General features: G+C 47.5%; 1 protein-coding gene and 1 long non-coding RNA gene across 32 annotated transcripts in view; one reads left to right on the top strand and one right to left on the bottom strand.

Annotated features, from left to right (window-relative positions):
* Positions 1-27,243, bottom strand: part of CACNA1C (calcium voltage-gated channel subunit alpha1 C) — a 557,751-nt gene that overhangs the window by 21,197 nt on the left and 509,311 nt on the right. For 25 of the 31 annotated variants that reach the window (XM_084766402.1, XM_084766399.1, XM_084766397.1 and 22 more), the window contains 8 exons: positions 20,260-20,292; positions 17,188-17,316; positions 15,208-15,273; positions 14,026-14,117; positions 6,639-6,804; positions 5,962-6,089; positions 5,003-5,099; positions 2,705-2,807 (listed from right to left, as the gene is read on the bottom strand). In XM_084766402.1, the coding sequence (XP_084622528.1) occupies positions 2,705-2,807; positions 5,003-5,099; positions 5,962-6,089; positions 6,639-6,804; positions 14,026-14,117; positions 15,208-15,273; positions 17,188-17,316; positions 20,260-20,292 (814 nt within the window). The remainder of the gene's footprint in view (positions 1-2,704; positions 2,808-5,002; positions 5,100-5,961; positions 6,090-6,638; positions 6,805-14,025; positions 14,118-15,207; positions 15,274-17,187; positions 17,317-20,259; positions 20,293-27,243) is intronic. The other 6 variants (XM_084766418.1, XM_084766401.1, XM_084766411.1 and 3 more) reach the window with 1 other exon arrangement.
* Positions 7,709-10,545, top strand: LOC311588604. Its single transcript, XR_014776275.1, has 2 exons — positions 7,709-9,254; positions 9,617-10,545. It is a non-coding gene; the product is annotated as an uncharacterized lncRNA (long non-coding RNA).

Here is a 27,243-nt window from a genome sequence, read left to right as displayed (position 1 = left end):
TGCCCTGCAGGACAGCATCAAGGCTGATCCTGACAGTGACATTTCATAATGACCTCCTTGTGCTGATGCAGGAAATGGAGACATTATAAGGGAAGCAGGGTCCACTGCTCCCACAAAAATCCACAACTAGTGCCATCAGAGCAAGAAGAATAGACCAGAGGCACACAGGCTAGGTCACACTGTGAAGAGGGCAGGAGAGGGATGGAGGCAGGTACTTGGGACCACCTGAAGCCAGAGGCACAGACCTGGTCTCCCCCAGGGTCTCCAGAATGAACCAGCCTGCCAATGCCTTACTTTGGGCGATCGCTTTCTTAAACTGTGAGAGGAACCAAGTCCGTGATCATTTAGTCAGACCTAAGGGACAAATGTGCCTTCCAAGGGATCCTTCACATTTTTTTTTAGGCTTTTATTTCTGTAACAACCCATGTAACTGTGGAACTTCCCCAATTATTGTTTCATAGCACATACGTTTATTTTACTGTTCAGTTTTCAGTGCTGGGGTCTGAACCTTAGGTCCTGTGCACGCTAGGCACCTGTTCTGCCACTGAGCTATACTCCAAGCCTTAATTTAAATATCATCTCCTTTCAGTGTTCCAATAGAAAATCTTGTTCAGCTTCATATGTGGCTTGAGGTAAGTAAGGGTTCTGGTTCCTCAAGGTGCACGCTACTTTCTTTCTAGTCACTTCCTCTTACAAATGCCAGCAGGGGGAGTGAAGACTGACCTGTTTTATCCTTACAAGTATCTTCTCTGCGTATGGTATTGACTCCAGTCTTATGTAGCAAGTTCACAGAAAGCCTGTTTTGGCTGAAGCTCAGCTTTGTGTCCTGGGGTATTACGTGCCCTTGGTGGCTATCCCCAGGAGCCTTTATGTTTAAACGGTTTTCTTTAATTCTTAATTAACTGGCTGGCTTCTCTCCTAACAATGGTTGTCTGTGATGGAGTAGCTGGCATCCCCTCAGCGTCTTCCTCAGGCACTGGTGTCATTTCATTGAGATCTGGTTCCCCGTGCAGTACATCTTCACATCACTAAATCTTGGCTTCTATGCACAGATGCTTTTTATTCCTTCCTGGAGCCAAAACCTACATTATTAATTTACATGAAGCTTTAAGTTTTACAACACATCCCTTCTAATAGTCACTCTGTCTTTTCTCTCTGGAAAGGGAAACCCTTCCCTCAGAACAGAAAGGAAATAGTATTCACTGTAGAAAACGTGGAAAGATCAGATCTGACCTGCCTTCAGACATCTGAACACATACTATACATCAGTGATATTTGATATTAATATTTTAGCAGATGTCCTAGTTCTGTGATATACACACACGCGTTAAGCATGTATCAAATTCTGTCATCAGCAACAGGCCTCTTTTTTTTTTTTTAAACTTTATTTATTGTATAAGAGTGCTTTATCTGCCAAAGAGGGCATCAGTTCACATTATGGATGGTTGTGAGCCACCTTGTGGTTGCTGGGAATTGAACTCAAGAGCGGGAGGCCCTCTTAACCTCTGAGCCATCTCTCCAGCCCCCAGGCCTCTTTAAATCTACCTCAGACTGAAGTTTTGCACTAACTGCCTTTTCTTTTTCCTTTTTTTCCCCTTTTGTTATCCTTTTGGTTTACCAGGAGAATTTGACCCATTTTTCATTTTGTAAAGGTTGAATCTTGTAGGATTGCTTCTTGGCTCCCTCATGTCTGTTACTCTCTGGAAGAGCACAACTAAAGAAGGCCTCTCTCTGGGTGACCTGGCAAAGTAAATGCCAGGGGCCACTGCCTTCCATTTTCTCACAATATGGAAACCGAAGTGAGACAGTAAGGAGTTACACAATGCTGTGCCCTTCCACTGCACCAGGGACACTGGTTGGAAGCCAGGGGCTCTCAGGTGGCCCCAGTGGCGCCAAACTCCTGTTCATACACGAGGCATCTATGCAGCTAGATGTAAAGGCAGGTCCCCAGGCTCCCTTGGACATGTGGGCTCACACACAGCTTCCGCTGGTGTTCAGCTGCATCTGTTTAGACAACTCACTATTCTGAGGCACTTAAGCTGGGTGTCTTGGGGAACAGCAGCAGCTTTTGGGGTGTGTTCATGCAGCTTATCCCAGAGCAGTTCAAAGTAGTTATCAGTGAGATGGATAACAGATGCCTTTACCAGGGCTGCTTCTAACCCACAGGGCGGCTCTTGGCAAACTAGAAGGGCCCTCCATTGTAAGCAGCTTGAGGGGACACAGTCTGTGTAGCGCAGCACACTTGGGATCATAACCTTTAGCAATTGCATGCAATGAACTTTATTTACCACAGACACTGCTTGTCACTGTCACCTTTTCAATATACGTCCTTTTAATTTCAAAAGCGAATTGAATGTTTGGGAGACATGGCTGCCGCTAATACAAGTCCATTGTATGGGGCTTGGTCCTGCTCTGTGCAACAACCACCTTTTCTGTATTTTGTACTAAACCCTAAGTCTTCAGGAGGTCACCGGGGCAATTACTAGGGTTTGATGGAAAAGAAAAAGTTCAAAATAAATAAACTATGGCAAGGGGGCCACTTAGGAGCCAAAGAAAATGTAAGCATGCGGTGTCTCTTGGAGGGTTACAATGTAGGCTGTCAGTGTTATTCCTCACTGATGCTGTGCAGGCAGGACCATCCTTCTGGGGAGGATGCTGGGCTTTACTAGGCATCCTCCTACCTGTGGTCCACAAGAGCTATTACCTTCTGTTTTGATCCGCAGGGCCGTCCTGACTAGGGCAAACAGGGTGGCATTAAACATGACTGTCCCATCGCTGTTCAGAGGCATGTTCATGGACACCAGGCGCTGGAAGGGAAAGGAGGCTGAGTCAGTGTCAAGCGCAGGCAGTTCGTGAAGGCTCTGTACAACCACTGTGGCAGGAAGGTCGGGAAGCCCTTAGAAACTTGGATAGGTGCTGCCGGGAGTGGGAGGGATACGCATGGGGTTACCACAGTGTCTTCAAAGCTTTCCCAGGGACAAACCCGGCTTTGCGGTAAATACTCTTATACTGCCTAGTTCCTTAGACCCTTGCTTTCACAAAGGGCTCTTTCCTGCTCTGTGCTCAGGCTTAAAGATACAGTTGCACTTTCTACCAGCAGCAAGAACAGCTGTGTGCCAGGCATTTCCTGGGCAACACTTGCTGGCCATACTCCCATGAGGAGGACTGTGAGAAGGCTTTGTGGGGACGAAAGGCACCCTCTCTCTGCATGTAGACATGTTTGTCTCTACTTCAAACCTGTCCCTCATTCACTCACCCAGACGGGACTGTGTTTCCCTTCTCTAACATGCTCCCCTGGCATCCTGCTCTTGGTGAGCCAGCAGCACACACAGGGGTCCTCAGGAGAAAGAGCAGTGTGCCCAACATAATGGCAGTGATGTCACCCTTAGGACCACATGGAGTCTTCCTATGGATATTTTGTCAAGGGTCATGCTGTTCATGAGTGAATGTATCATGTGGAGTCTCCTGGGTACCAAGTTAGGAAGATCTCAGCCCTATCAGGCACACCTGGAGGTCGTGACCTAAACGCGCCAGTGTCCTCTAGGCTGCTTGGCCTTACATTTGATATGTACGTACTTCTTACAGCTTGAATCCCAAATGTCACCCGAAGGCCTCACCATAAAGGTCAGTCCCCAGCCTCAGAACTTTTGGGAAGTGGTAGAACCTTTGGGTGAGGCCTGGTGGGAAGACACTATAGGGAGCCACAGCCTGGAGGACAGTATTAGAGTCTAGGCGTCTTTCTCTTTCTCCCTCTCTGCTCCTGAGGTAAAGAGGCCCTGCAGGGAGTGGGCCTCTTCCAAACACCCCAACCACAATGTCCAAGAGCTGCCTTGGACCCAAAGCATAGACCAGTGTGATCATAGACTGAGGACTCCAAAACTGTGAAACTTTTTGTTTGTTCTTTTGAAACAAGGCTTCTCTGTGTAACAGCTCTTGTCCTGGAACTCCCTCTGTAGACCATGCTGGCCTCAAACTCACAGAGATACATCTGCCTCTGCCTCTGCCTCTGCCTCTGCCTCCCAAGTGCTGGGATTAAAGGCATGCGCCACAACAGCCCAGTCACTTTTTAATTTAAAAACAGGTTGAGCAAGTCAGGTATTTGTCACAGCAACAGAAAGTGACAGAAGCCTTCTGTTTCTCCTATTTTCTGGAGCCTTGGAAATCTCCTGAAGTTCTTTTTGGAAGAAAGTGGGGCACTGATCAGGGAAATGTGACTACCACTGAGCATAAATAAACGTTCTATGCTTTTAATACTCTGTTTTCCAAGAATGGATTATCCAGGGAGCTCAATTCACTTGGCCATTTGTGTTTCTTCCTCCCTACGGCTCAACTCTCGGTTACCACTTTCCCCAGCTCTTTCTGAGCTCATCAGGGTTCCTGCTGAAAACGCAGAATGGAAGAGGAATGGCAACTGGATGAGGGCCTAGTCCTCCGCAGTTACTAGGCTGCGTGGCAGGACCTATAGTGGGTTTAAGGGTCCTTACTCTCTAGTTCAGTCAGAGGCTGTCTTTACTGGAGCCCAGTGTGTTTGTCCCAGCTGGTTTTGAGTCATAGACTCACTTAGGAATGTAGTAAAAACGAAAAACAAAAAAACAGAAAAACCAAACCAGCAGATCCTTGTCTGGGTAAAGCTTGCATTTTGGTGATGAGACAGATTACCTGTGGCCTCTCTAACAGTTCTCTGACTTTAGGTAGAAGATTCCTAACCCATCACCCCAGGTCACTGGGATGCCTGGGTGGTGCAGTGTGATGGGCCGAATAGACTCCTTATTCATATACGGTGTCTATTTCCCTCACCGGGGCACAAGACATTCACTGTGACTATTGTCCTTTTATGGTCTTGGGGATTTAGATTGGGAAGGGTCCTTAAAATAGGATCTGGCCCACATTTGTCTCTTTAAATCCCTAAAATAGCTTTATTCCCTTAATAGTCACAAAGGCAAACAGGTACCTAGCCTCCCGTATTTGTTCTCCCTCACTCCCAGGAACTGTCATTTCTTACTTTGCAGGCCACACGGTGAGGACACAGCTTCCCAAAACCCAGCGGGGGCTGGATTCGACGGAGGAGGGTCACCACATCCAAGTGTTTGATCCGACCCCTAGAGAAGGAAGGAAAGAAGACTGGGTCAGAAGACTGGGACACACATAGTGGGTGGGGCCAGATGCAGGGTACGCTCAGGGCTGCTGAGACACATGGTGGAGCTGCAGACCCACTGCACAAACGAAGTCTGATAGCGCTGTACTCCAGGTGTAAGGGACACTAGTGCAGCTAAATCCCAGTGTGTAGTTGTTGCTCAATCCACTAACAATTTGGCCAGAAGGCATTTAGGGATGATTAATCAATGGTTATGGGTAAGTAAGAGTTTCCATAAACCTGAGGTCAAGATGGAGCTCAAATGTCCCTAAATGACCAATGTAAGTATTACTAGTTTTTTCTGACACTAGAAACACCCCCCACCCATCTGTGCCCCCACAGGCTTTCTCTGGCTGTCCTGGACTCACATTGTAGACCAGGCTGGCCTCGAACTCACAGAGATCAGAGATCCTCCTGCCTCTGCCTCCCAAGTGCTGGGATTAAAGGCGTGCACCACCACCGCCCTGCCACTTTTTCATTTAAAAACAGGTTGAGCAAGTCAGGTATTTGTCATAGCAACAGAAAGTGACAGAAGCCTTCTGCCTTGGAAATCTCCTGAAGTTCTTTTTGAAATAAAATGCTAGGATTAAAGGTGTGCGCCACCATGCCCAGCCCAACACTGGAATCTTTTCTTTTTCCATTCAACTGATATGTTCCCCTGCTCAGTGAATGGTACCTGACGCCATCCTGCTGGCCCTCGACCCTTCACTCTGGGTCTGATATATTTCAGTGCTCTCAGTTAGTACACCCAGTGTTGACCCCTCTTCCGCAGGCCACTCACCCCCTTTCTCGGCAGCGGGAGCCAGGGGTTCCCTCTAGAAACTTACTTGGCTTCAGGGTCATACTCGGCCCAGATTCTCTTGAACTCATCTAGATGATGGGGACCAAGGATAGACCAGTCCCTTGTCAGGTAGTCGAAGTTGTCCATGATAACAGCCACGAAGAGGTTGATGATCTGCAGGGAACAGTTGGTACCCGAAGGTGCTCGTCAAGGTCCTTACCCAGTTGCTGCCTAAGCCCATTTCACCAGCCAGTGCCCTGGCGAGTCAGAAGCCAATGTTTCTAAGCATCAGCAATATGCTAGCAGTTAGGATGTCAACCGCTAGAATTTGACCTCAAAACGACCTCTTGAGCACTGTGAGGGATGAGCGCGACATGTAGACAGGAACAGCTTCCTTTCTACCAAGTTGCCGGGTACAGAGACGGGGCTCTGTCTGGTCATCTCTCCCTCACTCCTGAGCAAGACATCAGAGACATGCAAGCCCACGCTGCGCTTTCATGCATCTCTGCCTTCTAGAGCAACTCGATCACATTAGACAAGAGCCACGAATGGACGAGAAGGAGTCTGGCTGAGGTGCTCTGGGCCAAGGACGCTAGCCTTTCTCAGGGCAAGACATCTCTTCTAGTCATTCGGTCTTCCCAAGACAGCTCTTGGGCTGGGATGCCCTGACCGCACACCGCCCCCGAACTGTCGCCGTCCCTGTGCCGTCCCGCTTCAGCTTACCAGGAAGGCACAGAGCATGTAAAAGCTGATGAAGTAGAAGACAGCAAAGCTGCTGCCGCAGGGCGTTTCCCCTTCCGTGCTGTTGCTGGGTTCAGACTCCGGGGCACACTTCTTGCCTGGCATACAGGCCAGCATGATATCCTGCCAGGCCTCCCCGGTGGCACACCTACACAGGAGAGGCGAGAGAGAGAGAGGGTCCAACCTCAGCCAGCCACTGTCACCCAGGCAGGCAAGGCTCCCTCTGCCTCACCCTCCAGGAAGAACTACTGACAGGGTTGAAGTAGCTCGTGCCCACTGCTTATGCTCATTAAATATAAAACCAGGAAGCATTATTTTTGAATGTTTCAAAACTCTAGATGTACAGTGAGTTTCTGAAAATTTGCTCTTTTATCTATGTGACGTCTTTAGATGAAGCTATGTAGACATATTTCTGAGCTGTAGTTCATTGCCACTGCTACTCAGGAGTACCTGAGTACATAAAAAAAAAAAAACCACTGTTGCTGTGGGAATGGGTTTTTCAGAAAGATTATTTTGCTGTCGTAGTTAGCATGTGATAAGCATGCAGGTCCATGCCCTGGGTGTCTGCTCAGGAATGAACTACCAGGTGGAGATGTTTCCTGTCTTTATTTGTACCAGGCAGCACGTGTCTGACTTACAGCAGTGTCACCAGCGTCACTGCAGACACACTGGCTCCTGGTGGTAGTGCATTTTAAAGACTGGCTCTCAGCTGACAATATGGGATGATATCTCGCTATTATTTAAGTTTGGCTTTTCTAGGCTAGCCTGGTCTACATGAGGCCCTGTCTCCAAAAGAAATAAATACCTTTCTAAACAATTGCCTTGATAATGATTAGTAGGGTTGAGAATTTGGCTTTTTCCAGGTCTTGGCTGTGTGTTCATAGTTTCGCTCATTTGACTCACAGGCTGTGTACCTTCCAGTTCATTCGAGGTGGTCCTTGGTATTTTTATAATAATTTCTTTGTTAGTTACATGCACTGCAAGTGTCTCATTCTAGTCCATGGCTTATCTCTAGCTTTATTTATTTTAATTGTAACATATTCAAATCACACATGCACGTGCATGCATACACACAAATGCACATGCATGTATGCACACACGTGCACATGCACACCCACACCCACACACCTTTATGCACACTCTTAGTTTGGAGTGCCACCGGGCTGCTCAGGCTCTATGCTCAGGTCCTTGTGTTCACAAAGACTTTACCCACTGAGCCATCGCCCCAGCCCATCTTTTTCACGTTATTGCACTAAATCTAACTTTCAACAAATATGAACTGGAAAGGTGATGGCAAGATATTTTGTCTATTGTATTTACTAATTGGTAGTTACACTGGTGATGCTCTTGGTGGCTCTTGCACCTTACTGGTCCTACCCACTCTTGCAATGGTGATTTGCTTGCATTTTCTACACTTGGATTAGCCTTCAAATGGCAGCACCCCATATTTTAGTGTTTGTGACTTCCTGTTTCTGTTTTTTAAAATCGGTACTTGTTCATCTTCTAGGCTGAGTGGGGAGGTTTCTGCCTCTCTCACTGAGAGTTCGTGTGACTAGGAGTGATTTATTCTTTGATCTTACGGATGAAAACACAGCCGCGTGGGCCTTGTAAAAGGCTGTGATTTTGACAATCGTTTCAATATCTATTGTCACTAATGCTACTCATGTACCGAGAGCATTTCAGTGTTAAAATTAGCACTAATGTGCACCTTGCCAGGAAGCTGCGCCCCTGATAAGCCAGAACTAAATGGCTGTGCTCGCATTGGCTTAGGCGATTAATGCAGTCCAGAAAGCTTTACTCATGGAAACGTTTTCAAAGAATAATTTGTTCTCTAAATTTGTAGTTTCTTGATTTATCAATGCTTTTCCAGTTAATATTTTATCTTTTCTTTAAAAGAAAACCCTGTTGAGATCAATATATTGCTGCTTAAATATTCTTGGATGTGTGGTCTTACCTTGGAGCAAAGTTTTTCTTTTTAGTAATTTTTTTTGTAATTCATATTTTCCTAGATAATAGCATGTATTTCAGCTGGGCATGGTGGCACACACTTTTAATCCCAGCATTCTGGAGACAGAGGCAGAGACAGGTGGATCTCTGTGAGTCTGAGGCCAGCCTAACTTACACAGTAAGTTCCAGGCCAGCTTTATAATACTAATACTAATACTAATACTAATACTAATACTAATACTAATACTAATACTAATACTAATACTAATACTAATGTACCCACTTCATTTAGATTCCCAAACAGATTGGCATATATTTGTTCATATTACTTTCTTCCTGGGTTTGCTGCTAAACTTTTGCTGTTGCCTGTTGTATGCTTCTTTTTAAAGATCTGCTCTTATTTTGAAAACTCTCATTTTGCCTGGCTTTGGTCAGCAGTAGTGAGGATGGATGGTCTCAGAGAGACTTGCCACACCACTTGGCTGCTGATTCCTGGCTTCCTTGGCCTTATTCATTCTCTAATGTATTTTGGCCTCTGGCTTTTTTTTTTTTTTAAAGTACATTATTTCCCCCAGAGCAATGTGCTAGTATTTGTGTTGCAGGACCACCTGAGGAAGCCTGGATTCGGAGTCCTGCATGCTCTGGTTCCAGGTATCTTATAGTTTCCATCTGTTGGCTTTTTCACAAAATACTGATAAATATAATCTATAAGAGACTGAAATATCTGTGGGTCTTCCAGCTTTGGGAGTTCCAGGTAGTGAGACTCACTTGCACCAGTCAGTCCGGAACATCTTTCTTCCTTCCCTACCCCCGTGCCCAACCAAAATCACCAAGTGCAAAGACACAAGGCAGCCTGGAGTAGGTCCACAACAGCAGGAAGGCCGGCTCCTCAGTGCAGGGAGGCAGGCTCCTCAGTGCAGGCAGGGCGGCTCCTCAGTGCAGGGGGTGGGGTGGGCGGCTCCTCAGTGCAGGGAGGTAGCCTGCTTCAGTATGTTGTTTTTACTGTCATTCAGCCCTCAAAACCTCCCAGCGTCACCCGAGTGCCAGAGGCCACTTCTGTGTCACAACACACTTCTTGAAGGAGTCACAAAGTTTGTGTTTACTTTCTGCCAGAGAGACATACGGCTTCATTCTGAACTAGCTGGTCGTCTCGGAGATGAGGCAAAAATGAAGCATGAAATTCACGCACCATTCCAACTGTCGTTTCTGCATCCATAATTACACCACGTGCCCGTGCTTGGTGCTGCCCTTTTGTTTTATCAGTGGTTGCATTTCATAAATGCATATTTACTTATTGCTATTTTCAAAGCCAACTCCTGAGGACTGTTTCTAAAATCTATTTTTGTTTATGCTTTTATTTTCATGAGTGAATTCCTTCATAATTTGGGATTATTTTGATGTTCATTTGCCCATCTGTTATTTAATATAATCTCCTAAATAAGGACTCTTGGGCTCTCATTTTCTCTGGCGTTGACCATCCTGCTCCTGCCCTGTTGCTGAGAAGCTGTACTTTCAACTTACAGCTGATTAGTGGGGTGGCCTAATATTATATGTGGGTAGATTTTTAAAGGATTTTTTTTCTGTGCATAATTTCTAGCTGTGCTGTATTAATGTTGAAGAAGTTTTAGGACTTCTTAAGTTCCTTATGACCTAAATTGTGGCTATTTTTGTGGGCGTTTCTGAGTGCCATTTATTGAGGGCAGGTCTATAGATGACACCTCTTAATTGTGTTTCTTAGATGGAGATGGTCTTTCACCTATGTCAAATTATTATTTTTTATGAACTATATGTTTGATAACTCATCATTATGTGTTTATTTTCTCCTTGTGTCCTATTAATATATATGTATATATATACACATATATTTCAAACATTGTTAAGCTTGTATTATTTGTAATTATTATATATTACTGCTTTATTAAAACTTTTTATATGTATCAAATACCCATCTTTGTTTTGTTAAAGGCTTCTCACCTCAAATTTTACTTCCACTGATCCTGCGACTGCTATATATACATGGCAAGCACTGCTGCTAATGCCATTTCCCACCTCTATCTTTACTCTCTTTGGGTCATTTTGCTTTACTATGTCCATTACAAATACGCTAGAGCTGGAATTCTTAACACCAACAATAGATTACCAATCATTCAAAATTGTAATTATTCAGTCATATTAATTGTACAAATTAATAGGTTTCACTGTGAAATTTCTATATGTATGCATCACACTTGATCTTTATTCTTAAAAAAATGTAATTATTCATGTGTGTGTCACAGCACGTGTGTGGTTGTCAAGGAGCAACTTGCAGGAGTTGGTTCTCTTCTTCTGCTATGTGAGTCCTGGGAGACTGAACTTAGTTTATCAGTCTTGGCAGTAAGCACCTTTTTGCCTTGTGCTGTTTTGCTGGTCCTAATGTTTGGTTTTTAATGGAAAAATTCAACAAGGTTAATTTTTAATATTTTTGTACTATCTTTCTTCTTCCTGTTTAATTTAGTCTCTCAACTTTTTCTTTATTTAACTGCCATTTTTTTAAAATTAAAAAAAATTAAAAAAAATTTTTTAAGTGCCACTTGTGCCCTTTTGATAAACCACTGAAGTTTCCCTTGTCCAGTGTTTTGATTTGGTGGTTTGCTTTCAGGCAGTGCTCACAATCCAACCCGGAGCATTGGGTCTCTCAGACAAGCGCTGCACACTGAGCTCATGCGCTCTCCTTCCCCCATTCTGAGATGTGCACGTTCCATCTCTTTGTCCCTGGTTGCTGACTTTCAATATTTAACATGTATGTGACTTTACTTTACTCCCAGACATATAGATGGGTCACACAGTGACTCTCTGTGATGGAGACGGCTACATGGTTTGTGTCCTTCTTTCTGTTAATGTGCCTGCCATACTTGTTGATTTGCATATGGGACACCATGCTTGCATTCCAGCTTTAAATCCCACCTGCACACGTTGAATGAGATTTTTTAACACAATGTTCAGTTAAGTCTGCTAGGATTTTTTTTTTTGTATTTATGATGTCAATTAGGGAATACTGGTTTATAATTTCCTTTTTTCTAGTGTCTTTGTAGAGCTGGCCTCAAAAAACAAAAACAAGACAAAAAATAAAATACAACAACAACAAAACCAGGTTTGAAGAATTTTTCTTCAATGTTGTAGAGTTTTTGCACTTTGGAAACCTTTAAGTTGTTTTTTGCTTTGTTTTGTTTTTAACTGTAGGCATTCTAAAATGACATGATCAGTAAACAGTAAAGGGTCTTGTCTTATAACCCAAACGAGCTTTGGCCTCATGATCTTCCTGCTCCAGCCTTTGAGTTCTGAGGACCTAGGTATAAGCCATCACCCCCAGAGGGTTAAGAATTTTTCCTAGTAACCTATTCTGCCTGAAGGTCTAAAATGATCTGATCAGCCTGTTGTTTTACTCTCTTCATGTCTTCTGTTCTTGTCTAGAATTTCTACCACACGGTGGGCTTTTTCTATCTCTATTCTCTTGGCCTTAGTCTTTATTTCATAATTTATTTTTTGTTGTACTTCGGTTATATAGTAAGTGGACCCCAGCTGACCTTTCATACATTTTTAGTGGTATCCTGTCTGCTATACATCTCCTCTATTTAAAAGATGTTTTAGAAAGGAAAATAAAAATACTGAACATTCGCGTTTTCTCTTCCTCCTTTGTTCTCTTTAGCAATGGCTGCTGTGGCCCTTTCTTCTAATTTAACATGAGTGTTACAGTCTTTACTCGCCCTAACAATATGAATTGTATTTAACTTCAAATCTTTTGGATCTGTCCCCTCCTTTTTTCCTCCCTCTGTGTTCCTTTGCTTTTGACTTGAGAATGACACAGACACCTCTCCTTCCTGATACGCGCTTCCTCAGATTTTTGGGCTTCTTGTCAGTTGCTCTTTGTGACTGAGAACCCAGCTCTCTGTCCTCATTACTTGAGCTCTCTGGGGATCACAGACCAAAGGCAAGATGTGCTCAGGGGTCTGGTGAGCAGCTTCTCTCTGAGGGTAGGTTCCTGGGGGAGCGAGCGCTCTGCTAGGTCTTTCAGACCCCAAAGCCCTGGGGTGCTATGTCAAATGCTGCTGTCACAGCTGTTGAGCATAGCAGAACCTTCCCAGGATGCAAGTCCCAGAGGATCAGCTCAAATGGCGGCCCAGATCCTGCCTGTCTCAGACTGGAGACGGCCCAGGTTGCTTCCTCACCCTCCATGGTCTCCAAGTGTCTGGAAGTGTGCTTTTCTCAAGTCTCATTCCTTTGGGAACTGAACCCCATCTACTTTCTCCATTTAGAAATTCCTCAACATTTCTAGTTCACCTGTAGCACTCTTTCATCTTTGTATGTTCTATCTTTAGCAGTGTTAGAGGTTTGCTCTTTGAAAAGATGTTTTCTGCCATTAAGGACTTTAGAAAAGAGGGAGAGATCAGCCACGTGGCAGTCTGAGGTCTGCAACCATCTCTTGCATTTAAATGTGGCAGGAGCTTACCTTTGTGAAAAAATCAGCTTACAATGAATAGCTTTGTATTCTGATGGTGTGTGATCTGGGGGTGGGGTGGGGATGCCAGGCTGATATTTAGGACACTCATCATTTTGATAAATGTATTTTGAGCAGTAATAAACTCGGTCTGGGACCAGGTTCTATTGGGAGATGGTGAGGTAGCATCATCTGGCAGCTTTTTTCCCCATATGCTATGGAAAAGGGACTCAGGGACCAGGCAAGCATTTGCTTTGGATAAAAGAGAAATAGGTTTACCTACCAGCCTGGGACTAGATGGAATCTTAGAGCATGACACCATGCAAAACAGAAAAGGGAGAAGAAGATGGAAGCAGATAAAGGGATCGTGGCGAGCCAAGAGAAAGTTGGCTGTATAAGCAATGAGCTTAAGGCAGCGTAAGAAAACCACCTTCTCAGCCACACCTGTGCTGGCACATTTCCAAGAAGTAAGGTGTCTCGAGGATGGTTTGGTAAACAGACTGTGAGAGAAGGCAGATTATGTTGCTGAAGGTCAGTGTGTTGAGGCTTGCCTATGTGCCAGGTCAGGTGCTAAGCCACAGTGCTTTTGGTGTGCTTTTGACACCTAATGGCTAGGTCAGAGGACCCCAGAAGATGTGTGTGCTGCCTTGTCTCTGCACATGGAAAGTTGGTGTAAATGAGACTTCCGGTTAGGAGGGCAGAAGAAGCCACACTTTTCCTGCTTCCTTGGTTCTCCCAGGGATGGGCTATTGTCCTGTAAGAGTGTGTGTGTGTGTGTGTGTGTGTGTGTATGTGTGTGTGTGTGTGTGCACCTGAGACCCACCTGAAGAGCAGTAGCCCTGTAAGTGTATGTGTATGTATGTGTGTATTCAGGTATATGTGTGCGTGTGTGTGTGTGTGTGTGTGTGTGTGTGTGTGTGTGTGTAAACATTTGCACCTGAGACCCACCTGAACAGCAGCAGCACGGCCTGGGGGAACGTCTGGAAGTTGTTGTTCCGATTGATTTCTGTGGTGTCATTCAGGGCGATCTTCCCAAACACCTGAGGAGAGAGGAATTCAGGGACCAGAGAATGACAGCATGCTTGTCTCCAGCCACTGTCCAACAGCCTCTCTGGTCCCAGTTACTCTGGGAGGAGCTGGCCAAGCAGGCTCTGATGTCACCCAGCACACACATGCTGTCCCATGATCCCTGGACCCCAGCTCCAGCATGGATAACTTCAGGAGGAAATGTGCCCTCAGGAAAGGTCTCTCAGCCCAGGGAAAGCTGAGGCTAGGGATGGTAAGTGGATGCAGAGGTCAGGATAATCATTGTAGGAACTAGGGCTCACAGCCATCTCTCCTTTGCATCTCCAGGGGCCAAAACACACAGTTGATTCTTGGATTCTGCAGTGGTAATGAATGGGTGGTCCAGAGCTCGGACAAGCTTAATTCATTCCTGATGTCCGGGGTCTGTTGTGTTTTTCCCTGGCCCTCTGAAGCTGTGTTTATCCAAGAAGCTGCCAAAGCTGCCTCCTGTATCTGATGTAGTTCTTTTCATCTTTTAAAGCTCAATCCTCCCGCCAAGAGGACCTTTTAGTGATTTTATATAGGGAGCTGCTAAGGAAGATCCTGGCTAGTGTACAGGCTTGGCTGGGGAAGTGCTGTCTTACAGATCCTGGAAAGACTCATCTGGAGTCCTGAAGGGGTGGAGAACTCTGGGTGAGGGAACAGAGAAAGGGCAGCAGGTCCCTGGGAAGGAAGTTCCTGGAGAGGACTGCATGTGTGCTGGGCAGTATTTTCTCTTCTCTCCCTGCCTCCAATCAGGCACATCAGATGTGGACAAAGCAGAGAATGCTGGCGGGACACACCCACTTCCTGCTGTCTCTCAGATGAGGCTGTTCTCTCCTGAGGCCTGCTCCTTAATTTATGAGTGTTTTCCCACCGCAGAACCCAAGCCTAGTACTGTAAGGCAGGAGAGATCCTTATGCTATCTTGTGCCCATGGCTTATACTACATCCTATTGGGGGATGCTCCAGTTCTGTGGATGTTGAGTGACAGGTAGGAACAAAAGTCAGGAGAGAGGGAACAAAGGGGAAGGACTATGGTGCTTGGGGCTGGGGGAGGGGACCAAGGAGGCCGAGTTTCTCATACCTGCATCCCAATCACTGCATAGATAAAGAACAGCATCACGATCAAAAGGGCCACATAGGGCAGGGCCTAGAAGGAAGCACAGAGGGCCCATGAGACCCAGGGGTACAGGCCAGCCGGATCCTTTCCCAGAAAGCACTGCATTCCCAGTTCCAGAGCAGTCAGCTGCTGCTTAGCTCAGGAGGACTGAGCACCAAGGAGAGAGCCTGAGAGGTGGGCTCTGGTTTTCCATTTCAGGAGTCAGTCAGTCTGTTTGTCTATCTATCTGGCTGTCTGTCCACCATCCATCCATCATCTATTCTCTATATCATTTATTTATCTCTATCTACACATCCATCCATTTTTCTCTCTCTCCTCCTCCCCGCCCCCCCATCTCAATCTCTGTCTCATCCATCCATCCATCCATCCATCCATCCATCCATCCGCTGGGAATGGAGCTGAGGGCTTCTACCATTGAGCCCTGGTCCCAGTCCATAGTTTGGTTTTAAAAGCAGACTTTAGAATAATGGGAGTAGCATCATAGTGTTTCCTCAAACTACAGTTAGATATTTGCACAAAGGAGGAGGAGGTGATGGAAGTCACACAACAAGATGACTGTAGTTACCAGAGAAAAGGGGGGGGCGGAGGCAGCTTATACCCCATCTTTCTCCAGTGACTTTGCTAGAAATGAGCAGTCAGCACCAATGCCATGAAAACATCTAATAAGGAGACATGTAAAAAATCATGGGCTCGCATCTTGTCTGCCCGCCTTCCAGCTGTGGCGCGGAGGGCTTGTTACTTGACCTCTCTGGACCTGTTTCCTGATCTGAAGGATGAGGAATGATAACGCTTCATTGGCAGCGGGTGTGACACTGAAATGGTTTTAAGGCTTGAGAAACACACAACACACTAGCTTACACATAATTTGGTTCAATACACTTTAGTCATCTGGTATATTCCACAAACGGAGCCACGGCCACTGCCTATGGCTCTCAACACCTTCTGTGGGATCATGGGAACCTAGCTTTCTGGCTTAGGCAATATGTTGCCCATTTGCCACTAGATGGCACTGAGAGATCACACAATTTTTTAAATCTAAGGCAGGTTCTTTGGCTCCCTGATGAAGTCCCATTCTTCAAGGTCACCTCAGCCACTCCCCATTACAAGAAAATGTTGGGGTATCTTAAGAGCCAAGGCAGGATCAGCCTCCTATCTTGATCCCATTAGGGCTTAGAACGCCCCTCTACCTTGACCTGAGAAGCGTCTTGAGTGGGGAGCCCCAGGTTCTCATTTTAGGTGTCAAGGGGCCAGCAGGGTGGGGCATGGTTGGAGGACCACTGGCTCTGTGTGCAGCTGAGGACTACGAGGTCATCCACCAGAGAGCTTTGCGTGGCACTGTCCACAGAGCTAAAATTTTGAAGGGACTCCAAACAGGCCAGGCAAGGAACCATAAGACAATTGTCCTCTGGGTACAACCATAGTTTTGAGCACATCTGGGTGGAGACAGACTCCATGCCCTATCTGAGCAGGGGACACAGAGCCCTAGCTGCAGGGTCTAGGACAGTCTAAGAGTGGATGCGTGGGAGGAGAAGCTGGCTTTCATGGTGTCTCCGAAGCACCGTGGTTGCTTCCCAGAAATCCACGTGCCCTAACTGCTTCGCTTTTCATGAACTTTACACTTAGAAAGCACCCCCCCCCCTTTCCAGTAAATCCTTTGGAATGCGTTGAGCCCTCGATTTCGGAATCTCAGGTTTACCCTCTTTCCCTTCAGAACATGGAAAGCCAGGTACCATGACATTGCTGTCACACAATCACACGGCCATTTATAACAGAGCGAGAGCCAGCCCTGAGCCCCTACGCTGGCATGGAGCGGTTTCTTTCTTGGTCTGGCTCTGCTATGGAGCCCTAGAGAAATTGACTGTAGAACACGAGGTCATTCTACTTCCTGTGAGGAGTGGAGGCTGTCTCTCTACAAGCTTCACAAAGGGGGAGTGGCGTGGCTACCTGGAAGGACTTGATGAAGGTCCACAGCAGGGTCCGGATGCCTTCCCCACGGCTCAGCAGCTTCACCAGGCGCATGACCCGGAAGAGGCGGAAGAAGGTGATGGAGATGCGGGAGTTCTCCTCTGCACTCTAGAACCCGTTGGCAACAGGGGGTGCAGTTAACACAGCAAGAAGGCGGGGTAGGAGGGGGATCCTCTGAGAAACAGCCATTGGTTGAGAGGAGGCAGGCCAGGGTGGGGTCAGCTGCACTAGACTTTTTCTTAGGCCCCAACTTCCGGTTTCTGAGGCGAAAGCCAACACCTTTTCTTTTCTAGGTCGGCAGCCCCATCCCCAAGGTCTCTGCTAAGACACAGCCCCGTGTCTATGGCTTTGTTTTCCTGTCTTTCTCATTCCCACAATTCCCAGTTCTTCAAATATTACAAGCTTTTGGAATCTGGGCACAGAGCTAGTGCCCCAGAGGTTCCTGCCCTCCCATGGTGGGAGAAAGGCATCCCGGAAGCTCCTATCTTCTCAGTTGGGGGTTCTGCCTTGTGAGTGGAAGTGGGCCCCGTCAGGAGGTGGGATGGTGATGACTTCATGCTCCCAGCTGTCTGAAACTGCTTCTGAGCATGCCATGGCCACTCAGCTCTCACTTCTCTCTGCCCCCACTTCCTACTTCCTATGGCCCTGCCCCAAGTGGCTGCTGGAAAATGGTGGTAGTGGGCTGCTGTGTTATAAGGGGAGAGGGCCACTGTCCCACACCTCATTACAGCCTCTGGACTTGCCCTTTCAGGACCTCTGGGACTTTCTCTAGCGGTCCATAGCCTGGAAGGACTGACGATGCCAGCAGACAACGCAGGAGAGGCATCCTGGGTACTGAGTCCCCAAAAAGGCTGAGCCTGGTATATGAACACTATGGAGTGCCACTTGGGGTACCTGCTGTAAGGTCTTGGACAGAGAGAAAGAGATGGAGGCAGCATTGAGGTTGTGGGGGCTGGGGAGGGGTTAGAATTTCTGGGCTGCTGGGAATCTGTGGCCAGAGGTTCACTACTGGCTTCCTAGTCTTGAAAGAGCTTGGAGGCACAGACACATGCCAAGCCAGGTCTCTGGGCACACATGTCACTTTTTGCCCCCGTACCTGAGAACAAGAACTGACTATACCCTTAGCCCTCCTGCTTGTGTGAGCAACTGGCTGTGTTCCAGTGCTCTGAGAGCTGGTGGGAGCCCTTCCGCCTTCCCTGAGGCTAGTGCAGCCTATCCAGCCCCGCTGGCAGCAGCACCGGGAGAGAAAGGACCTTATAATTTCCTGTTATGGCTCCCATTCAAAGCACCCCCTGAAGGAGGGGTCTTAGGTTGCTTGCTCTCTTGTCCCATCCTGACCTGTCCCTTTAACATGTCCTCTGGTTGTACTTGACAGTGTTTCTCAGATCAGGCCCGCTCTCCTACCGCACCATGCGTATCTCTCTCTCTTACGGCGCCATGCCTACCTGTACCCTGGACTATTCCTTAGTGCTCAAGCCCTTCCGTCCTTCCTCTGTGGCCTTCTGGACCATCCTTCTGGATGGCTTTATCTTGATTCTATCGGGGGGGGGGGGCTGTATATAATAAACTTGAGGAATAGGCAAGGGGCAACAGGCTGGAGTGATGTATTCTACCACCCTGACCCCAAAGTAGGCAGGATCATTTGGGGCAGATTTTCCAGATCAGCACCACCCTCCATACTGGGAAGGCTCTGAAAAAAACCAAGTCAGAGAGTCCTGGTTTTCAGACCCTCTATATAGGATGGAGAGTCAAAACGTTTCTTATATATTAAGATTGGAGCCATCCCAATTGCTATTAAGACGCCAGCTGTGCCAGGCAGCAGACAGACTCCCAGGTGTTGGGAATGCCTAAGGCCAGCCCTGTGGGCTGCTGGTCCTACCCAGGACATATTTGTCTTTGGCTCTTTAACATCTGCATCTGTTTGCCTCCTCTAGGTTTTATTTATTTCTTTTTGTCCTTAGAAGGAGGTTTGCTCCTCAGAGAAGCATGCAGGGAGCTCAGTAATGTATCAGTTCTACCATGTTCAAGAAAGGAAAAAAAGAACACCCACAGCAAAAACACAACAAAACAAGCTTACGTGGGGACTTCAGCTGTGGGTGTCAATCATTTGTAAAGCTGGCGTCACGGAGACACCTGGGCCTGATGAGTTAAAAAAAAAAACAAAAACCAAAACCAAAAACCAAAAGACAAAAAATTTCCCAGGTAGCCTTTTGGCCAGGGTGGGACGCTATAGGAATCAGCACTACAGGTCTCAATCTAGTCTTTAGAGATTTGGGGAGTCATCAGCCCGGGTTGAAAGATGTGATGGAGCTTTTAGGGGAAGCCATTCCAGAGAGACTCCAAGGTCATGCGGTGAGGCATGTCTACCACTCAGCCAAAAGAAAGTTACACTCCTCTACTGGGAGTGGCTCAGTTTGTTTGTTTTCCTGCTTCCCACATGTTGCAGAAAAATGACTCTAGTGCAAATGTAATGCACTTGGGGGGACTTGGAAAGACATAAGACCAAGTCTCAGGGCCACAGTAGAGAGACTAGAGGGCCCAATCCTGTGCCATAGCAGAACCCAGCATGTGCCTTTCACACAGCCTTCCACACAAAGCCCGGGGGGAACCGGGTCATGATAGAAACAAGTAGAACTGCCTTTCCTTCTAGCTGGGGCCCACCCCCACATTTGTCTTCTCCTGGGAGCCTTCATCACAGGTTCTCAGAAGCATCTTTCACAAATTCCCACGTCAGAGGAAACCCAGTCCTTGGGATGTTTAACAGGAAATAGCAAGGGTCCAGTTCTCTCCCAGTGGATCACGGTGACTCACCACCCAGAGGAAGCTTGGGGGAAGTAGAGGAACACCACTATACACACACCCTTGCACAGCTCACGTGAGCACAGGCAGGTAAGGCACACAATGGACACTGGTGGCCACATGCAACGGGAGCTGGGCTAAGCTCCCGGGGCTCTGGAAATCGGGGTGGATAAGAAGTGGGTGGCTGGAGGGAGGAGGGGCGGGGGGGGGGGCCACAGAAGCTGGGAATGTGGTCCGGAGGGCTGGTCTTACCATAGAGGGAGAGCATTGGGTATGTTCAGCTGGCTTTAAAGAAAGGCAGACAGAGATAAGCTGTAATGAGTCTCCAACGAAGAGCTTGGTACTCTAGTCTTGGCTAACAGAGGAACAACACAGTGGTAGGAGAGGGCATAAGGAAACAAGTGAAAGAAATACACAAGCTTGAGCCTGGCAGGGCGAGGGACACTAGTGAGGGCACGGGCTGTGTGTCACCGGGCCACATGGCCACAAGGACCCACAAAATTCTCCCACTTAGTGACCACCTCTAGCTACGAGTGTGACGACTCAGGCCCAGTACAGAGGAGGAAGGGAGGCTTTCCAGATTTGTGGATGGAACTCAATTTCCATTTTCAGTGAGCCTGTTTCAAGCTGACCTTTCAGGATCCCCACTTTCTATACTTTAGCCTGCACTGTGAAGTACTGACTGAAGGCCGAATGCTGGTTCCCGCGTGCCCATCGTTGTCCACACACGGCTAGGCGGAGGAGCTCCAGGGTGACAGCCCCTCAGTTAGAGAAGGCTGGACTTGGATTGTGACTGAAGAAGATCTAAGGGTGCAGTCACGAACCCTCTCCAGAAAGACTCTCCCCCTAGAAGCCTAGGCCCAGGCTGGACATGGCCTTGCCAAGAGCTCAATTCAGAGATAGGGACCCTTGGCTATTGACACGGCAGTGTGTGTGACTGCTCCTTAGTCCTGGAGGAGGCCTTGTACATAACTTAGGAGAATGTCAATAGTGCCCCAAGAAGTTGTTTTTCTGGGTTAGAGTGCTGAATTTGCTTGGTGACAGGAGCTCACAGGAGCACATTAAAGCCCCTCCTCTCCCAGGTTCCCTAGTAATCTTCCTGGGTGCGGGGATACCCCAACAATGGGCCCTTGCTACTGTAGTTATCCCTGACTGAGCTCACCCACTGGTGCTGTAGCCTAGGCCTTCACCTTCACATGTTGGCCCTGTGTTTGTTTTTAAGGTACAAACAAGGAAACACGTAATGAGATTTTTTTTTTTTGAAGGAAAGAACTGTTCATAGATATTTTTTTCTTTCTTTCTTTCTTTCTTTTTCTTTTTTCTTTTTTTGGGTTTTTGAGACAGGGTTTCTCTGTGTAGCCTTGGCTTGTCCTAGACTCACTTTGTAGACCAGGCTGACCTTGAACTCACAGAGATCCGCCTGCCTCTGCCTCCCAATTGCTGGAGTTAGATATTTTCTTGCAGTCCCATAGAGAGTTGGTTTTGATCATTTGGGGGATGGTAGAAAGAGTAGGTGGGGGAGGGGACAGAAGCGCCTCCTTCTCTAGCCGTTACAGTACGCAGTCTATGTGAGCTTCTGCTCTGATGGCCCAGTCAGTCTGCATGTGTGGAGGGGATGGGTCAGTAGGATTTGGCTACAGGTTGATACAAAACACAGAAACAGATAGAAACAGATGGACAGACATATACATGTGCGCGCGCACGCGCACACGCACACACACACAGACACACACAGCCATGCGTGCAGGACATTTCTTCTCTAAGCACCCAGGCCTCTTCCACTGACATGCGATAGCTTCCACAGCCTCTCAAGCCTTCATCTCTTAGTATATCTTTTTGTTCCACCCCCAACCCAGCTCACCCGCGTTGGTCCAGGGCTTTTGGTCATGGAGTACCAGATAGAGAGCTCCATGTCTCCAGGGCTTTGGCAGTGGAATGAGAGAGCCATGTGGAGGCCATCTGCTCTGTAGACATGTCAGGGGCTCTGCTGCATGGTTGTTCTGGGTTGTTGCTTTGCTCCTAGGTTCACCCTAACATCGTCACAGCCACCCATCACTTCTAAGGACTGTAGGCAAGCCCTTAAAGGACTTCTGGGTCAATCTCATCTTGAATAAGACCAAAATGGGGGCAATTTAGAAAATCCACCAGCTTGGCTGGCCCCACTAAGCCAGCCTCTAGCCATCACAAAGAAATAAATTAGTTTATTTTTCACTTGAACACCAGGGATTCCCCACTCGGGGAAGGACTTTAAAGATTCGTTCACCATGACCATCGTCCCTTCTGATGCTTTTGTACTTAGCATGCTGTTGCTTAGATTGAGATGTCATCTACTTATGTTATATTTTACTTCAAAATTTAGGCTTAGGTCTGATTATTTCTCTGGTCCTATGTTGTTTTTGTATCACCCCAAGCATCACAGCAGGAGACAAGATGTCAGGGCAGCTTGGGATGAAGGGCTCTCGGAGGCCTGTGCCTCCAAGTGCAGAAACACAACTCACAGCAGAGTCAGGACATAACCACCCAGTGAGTTCTGTGTGGGACGAAGCCTTGGGAGGCCGGATGGTGTTCCCTAGACAACCTCTTGTGATCATCCGGGTCTTTAGTACCTTCCTAGCTGCAGGTGAAAACACCTTGGTGTGCTACATAAGGAGGCCTGGAGCCATTGCTATGGGATGTTTACGTGCCCCAAGCTAAGTAGTTTAAGCCTATGCTCATATTTGCCTTGTTTTCTACTTTGTGAGTTCCTCATATTTGTAGGGATGGATGGATACACAGCAGGCAGCAGTGTCCATCGCCAGGCCTTCCTCTAATGCAGGCAGGAATTAGAGCCAGGGAAGGAGTCAATAGGTTTCATTATTAGGGAGCCCATAAAAAATGGCTGGTAACTGGAAGTCAGGCCTGAGGGCCTGGGGTGGAAAGATGCTGTTGGGGAAAGGCGGCACCAGGGATGCTGGTGAGGGGGCCTGGAGCTAGCGCTGTAAGTTATCCTTTCCTGAAACAGACCCCTGGTTCCTTGCCCTGGTTCCTTCTCCTCTTGTTCTCTCTCCTTGGCCCTGTTGATTTGGCCTGTGGATATGGCGTGCATTCCATGCCCGTGCCTGCTCTCCCTGGAGTCTCTCTCCTGCCCCTGCCTCCATGAGGTCCCCACACATGCTCTGTGTGAACATTCCAAGCATATCCAGCATCCATTGGCTGGGCCATCAGCACAGGGAAGTTGGTGACAGTTGTGTGCGGGTCAGTTGCAGGATGGAACCAGATGAGGGCCCGTGAGTGACAGAAGCCACAAACGGCTGCTTGCAGTGATGCTATGCTGACGCCATCTCAGGGCATGGCTGTAGCTCCTTGTTGGGAGTGCCAGAGTTGGTAGAACGAAATGGCTTGAATCACTGACTTGACATCGCTCAGTTAGAAGGCTTTGGGCAGCTTGCTTGCCTTGCCTGGGCCAAGATTTCACATGTGCAGGGGCTCACACGAGTCACGTAGTTGACTGATGGCTGACATGGTCAAGGATTAGGTCTCATGCTGCCTCTTTTCCTTCTTCCTCTTAACCAGTCAAGGTCACAGCAAATGCCATCAGTCCTTAGTTTATTTTTCTGTTCTGATCATTTCTGTGGCCCAACGCCTTGTATCTAGTAATTCTTCTACATTTCTCTCCGTGATCTTGCCTAGAAGCCCCCAAGGGTTGGTGTTCTTTACCCAGCACTACCCCAGTGCCTGCAGTTCTCCATGGAAAGGTCTCTCTTGTCCCTGTCCCTGTATAACTCCACATGAGCTACACGGGAGCCCAGAGAGAGGTGAGTACAGTGGGGACCTCACCTCATACTGGGACCACAAAGGCCAGGAGCTACAACAAACTCTCAGCCCTCCGCATCCAACTCCTACCACATTCAAATAAACTGAGGCCCAGGCCAATTTCTCTAAGGCACCTGGTTCCCCGGGCCTAGGCTGGAAACATAACCATGACTTCGTAATGTACAATTGAAAATGGTTCTCTACAGCCATGATGTAGGAAATGTGGTCTTCTCACACTTTCTGTTGTTCAAAATCCTTTCGGGGGCATAATGAAAAAGTGCTCAGAAAGGCCGTTGGCCACATCCTCAAATTGATTCTCATTTGGGATATCAGGGAGCAACCCTGGTGGGGTGGGGGTGGGGCGATGCTACCAGAACTTCTATGATCAACTTTGGAACATTTTTAGAAGGTTTGATTTCATACCCCAGCACTGGAGGAGAAGTGAGACTCTGCCAGAGTAGAGTAACACCACACACTGACCCTACAGGGCTCACAAAGGAAGAACCAGGTGGATTTAGGCAAGATGATGTGCTAGGGAGAGGGCAGAGGCCTGGGTCTGAGAGAGCCCTGCAAGGCAGAGTCAGGGCATAGAGCGGTCCTGGGGGACAGCGCCCTGCAGCTATTAGGAGGATGGCATTCTGGATCTTCAGCATTCAAAAAGAGGGAGAAAAAGGAATGCAAACACCAAGTGGCTATGAACATGGCAGTTCTCGCTTGTTCATGCCAGGTGCCCCTTGACCAGCCCTCTTTGAACCTCCTTGCCTTTATCTCTGTGTATACTGCTTCCTTGCTAGAATGCAAACCCATGAATGTAGGGACTTTTATTTTATTTTATTTTATTTTTTTGAGACAGGGTTTCTCTTGTAGTCTTGGCTCTCCTGGATTCACTTTGGAGACCAGGCTGGCCTCGAACTCAAAGAGACGCCTGCCTCTGCCTCCCGAGTGCTGGGATGGATTAAAGGTGTGCACCACCACGTCTGGCCCTGTAGGGTCTTTTTGACACAGATATATCCCAGGTGGCCAAAGAAGTGTCTACCCACAGAAGGAGACTTGTAAGGACTTTAGAGTGAATAAGAGATTCGGAGAGAGTACCGCAGCCAGGTTCCAGAGGAGCCGGGGGTGATGGCTTGCAGGTAAGAAGCCATCACGGATAGCTTCTGGCTAGAAGATGTGTCTGGGAATCTATGCTTATGATGATAGTATGTGTGTTGAGAGACCTTGGAAGGCCTGGGGCAGGGTGGAGGGATGCAGGATTTTCCTGGCGCTGCCCTTGCAGCAGCGCATTGCCTACAGGCAGCAGAGTATGGGTGGGCTGTTCTTAGGTCACTGCTGCCCTACTGGCTGCTGGTAACAGTGTGGCCACAGGGCTGCCAAGACTTGGGTCCTGTGGCTGTTGATGGCTTGCACTTCCTCTGATGGCTGCACCTGCTGGTCACCTCCATGAGTGTAAATAACAGCAGCTGGGAAAGGGGGCGCATTTGGTGCATGTGGGCTGTAAGTTAGGAGAATGCCAAGGAGATGGTCTAGTTGCTGGCAGGGATTGTGAGAGGGTGCCATTTGCTTGGATGCTGAAGTTTTTACTCTATGGATCTTTACAGTTTACACAGGGCTTTTGAATAGGTGCTGGTGTGTGAGCACATATTTATACATTTTACACAAGAACAGTATATTTGCTTGGTCTTTGTTTTTACTGAAACATACACAGAGACGTCATGGCAGGATGAGAGCTGTGGGCATTGCCAGCAGTAAAAGGACACCAGAGGGACTCTTGGGACTGCCATGGGTCTTCTGCCATCATAGGGAGCAGCCTGCCATCCTTCCCTGTGTTTTCTTACTGCAGACCTCTGCCCTGATTTCCATACAAGTCTGCACTAGTGTCTACATACCAATGGCAGAGTCCATGCCTTCCCTGTCTTTCTTTTTGCGGCTCTCCCTGCAAGACCTCAGGGCAGCAAAGTGCATGGCACATGGGCTGAGCATAGAGTCTAGCCTTTAGGTTCTGAGACTCAAATAACAACAGGAATATAGCTTAGGGTCCGCACAGCCTGCATGCTAGGAGTCTGCTCAGAGAGGGGGTCAGCAGCAGTTGTGGAAGACTGATTTTGCTATTAATGATCTCAGAACTGACTGGAAGGAGTCAAGCCTATGCACGCACACAACACACACACACACACACACACACACACACACACACACTGACATAAAGACGAACTGAAAGTCTCAAAGTCAGAGGGGCAGTTGAGGCTGGAACTGTAGGATTAACAAGGGCATTAGGCAGGGGACAAAGGAAGGGATGTACAAAGAATGTAAAGTCTTCTTTCCTAAGGCCCGTGATGACACAGAGGAGAATCGAATCAGTGAGAGAACAGGTCAGTTCAAAGTCTTGGGAACGGGCCAGGATGCATGGAGGGGGTGGAATGTGTGGAGGACAGCAAGGGGGTCCCAAACAGCTAAGGTCAAATTCCAGAATCAGGTGCTCTGTGCTCTTAGTCAATGGTTCTATCCATCAAAGGTTTATGCAGACATCACCAAGTCTCATACTTACAGAAAAATAATGACAAAAACTAAACAATACATGTGGAGGACTAGCTGCAAAAGGGCTTGCTTATGGATAAAGAGAGGATACTTGAACATGCCAGGGACACAAGAAGACATGTGCAATTACTGTATAGAAGGAGGCAGCTCTGGGGAGGAGAGGGCAACCGGGCTGTGGCTGTGGGCTCTGCCTGAGGCCAGTGAGCCGGGGGAAGGCTATGAAGGGCAAGGGGAAAGAAAGCAGGCAGGTACATAGTCCACTTTCTATGGTGAGGCTCTTACATGGATCCTGTTTCCATGGCAATGGGAAGACAAAATCCACCCCAAAAGCTCTCGGGAAACCACCTGGCCACCAGGCTCTTTACAGGCTCCCAAGAAGGGAGGACAAGCAAATCCCAAACATGACCAGTACTTTTCTCCCTCCAAGTGTCTGGCATTGGGTACTAATGTTTAGCCAAAGCAGACAGAGTCTGTTCAGTGTGAAGACAATCAGGTGGTTCTTGGGAGAGGGGAGGCCATGGCTGACAATGTAGGCAAATTCCTAGCCTCAATTCTGGGTGTTAGAAAACCAACAGGGGGAGGGGAGGTGGTGTCTGGAGATGAAGTTTGGGTTAGAAAAGGTTTGGGTCCCAGCTCCAGTGGTTGCCCAGAACTTGTGAAGAACCTTTCATTTTCTCGCTCCATAATTCACATAGCTGCACCCTCCTATACAGTGTGAGTCATGCCAGGCTGATAATAAGGGGAGAGAGAAAGAGATGCAGCAACCAACACTTAAAAGGAAGTCTTAGTGCGTTCCAAAGATTAAAAAAAAAAAAAATCCAAACAAAGCAGTAAGAAAAAAAATAATTTGAACAAATTTAAACAAAATTTTAAAAAATGAAACAAAAATAAGGAGGTGGGACACAGGAA

The sequence above is a fragment of the Acomys minous genome, assembly GCF_964271855.1.
Source record: "Acomys minous genome assembly, chromosome: 17".
Lineage (NCBI taxonomy): Eukaryota > Metazoa > Chordata > Mammalia > Rodentia > Muridae > Acomys > Acomys minous.
The sequence above is the reverse complement of the archived record's forward strand: the minus strand, read 5'-3'. Positions and strand labels throughout refer to the sequence as shown.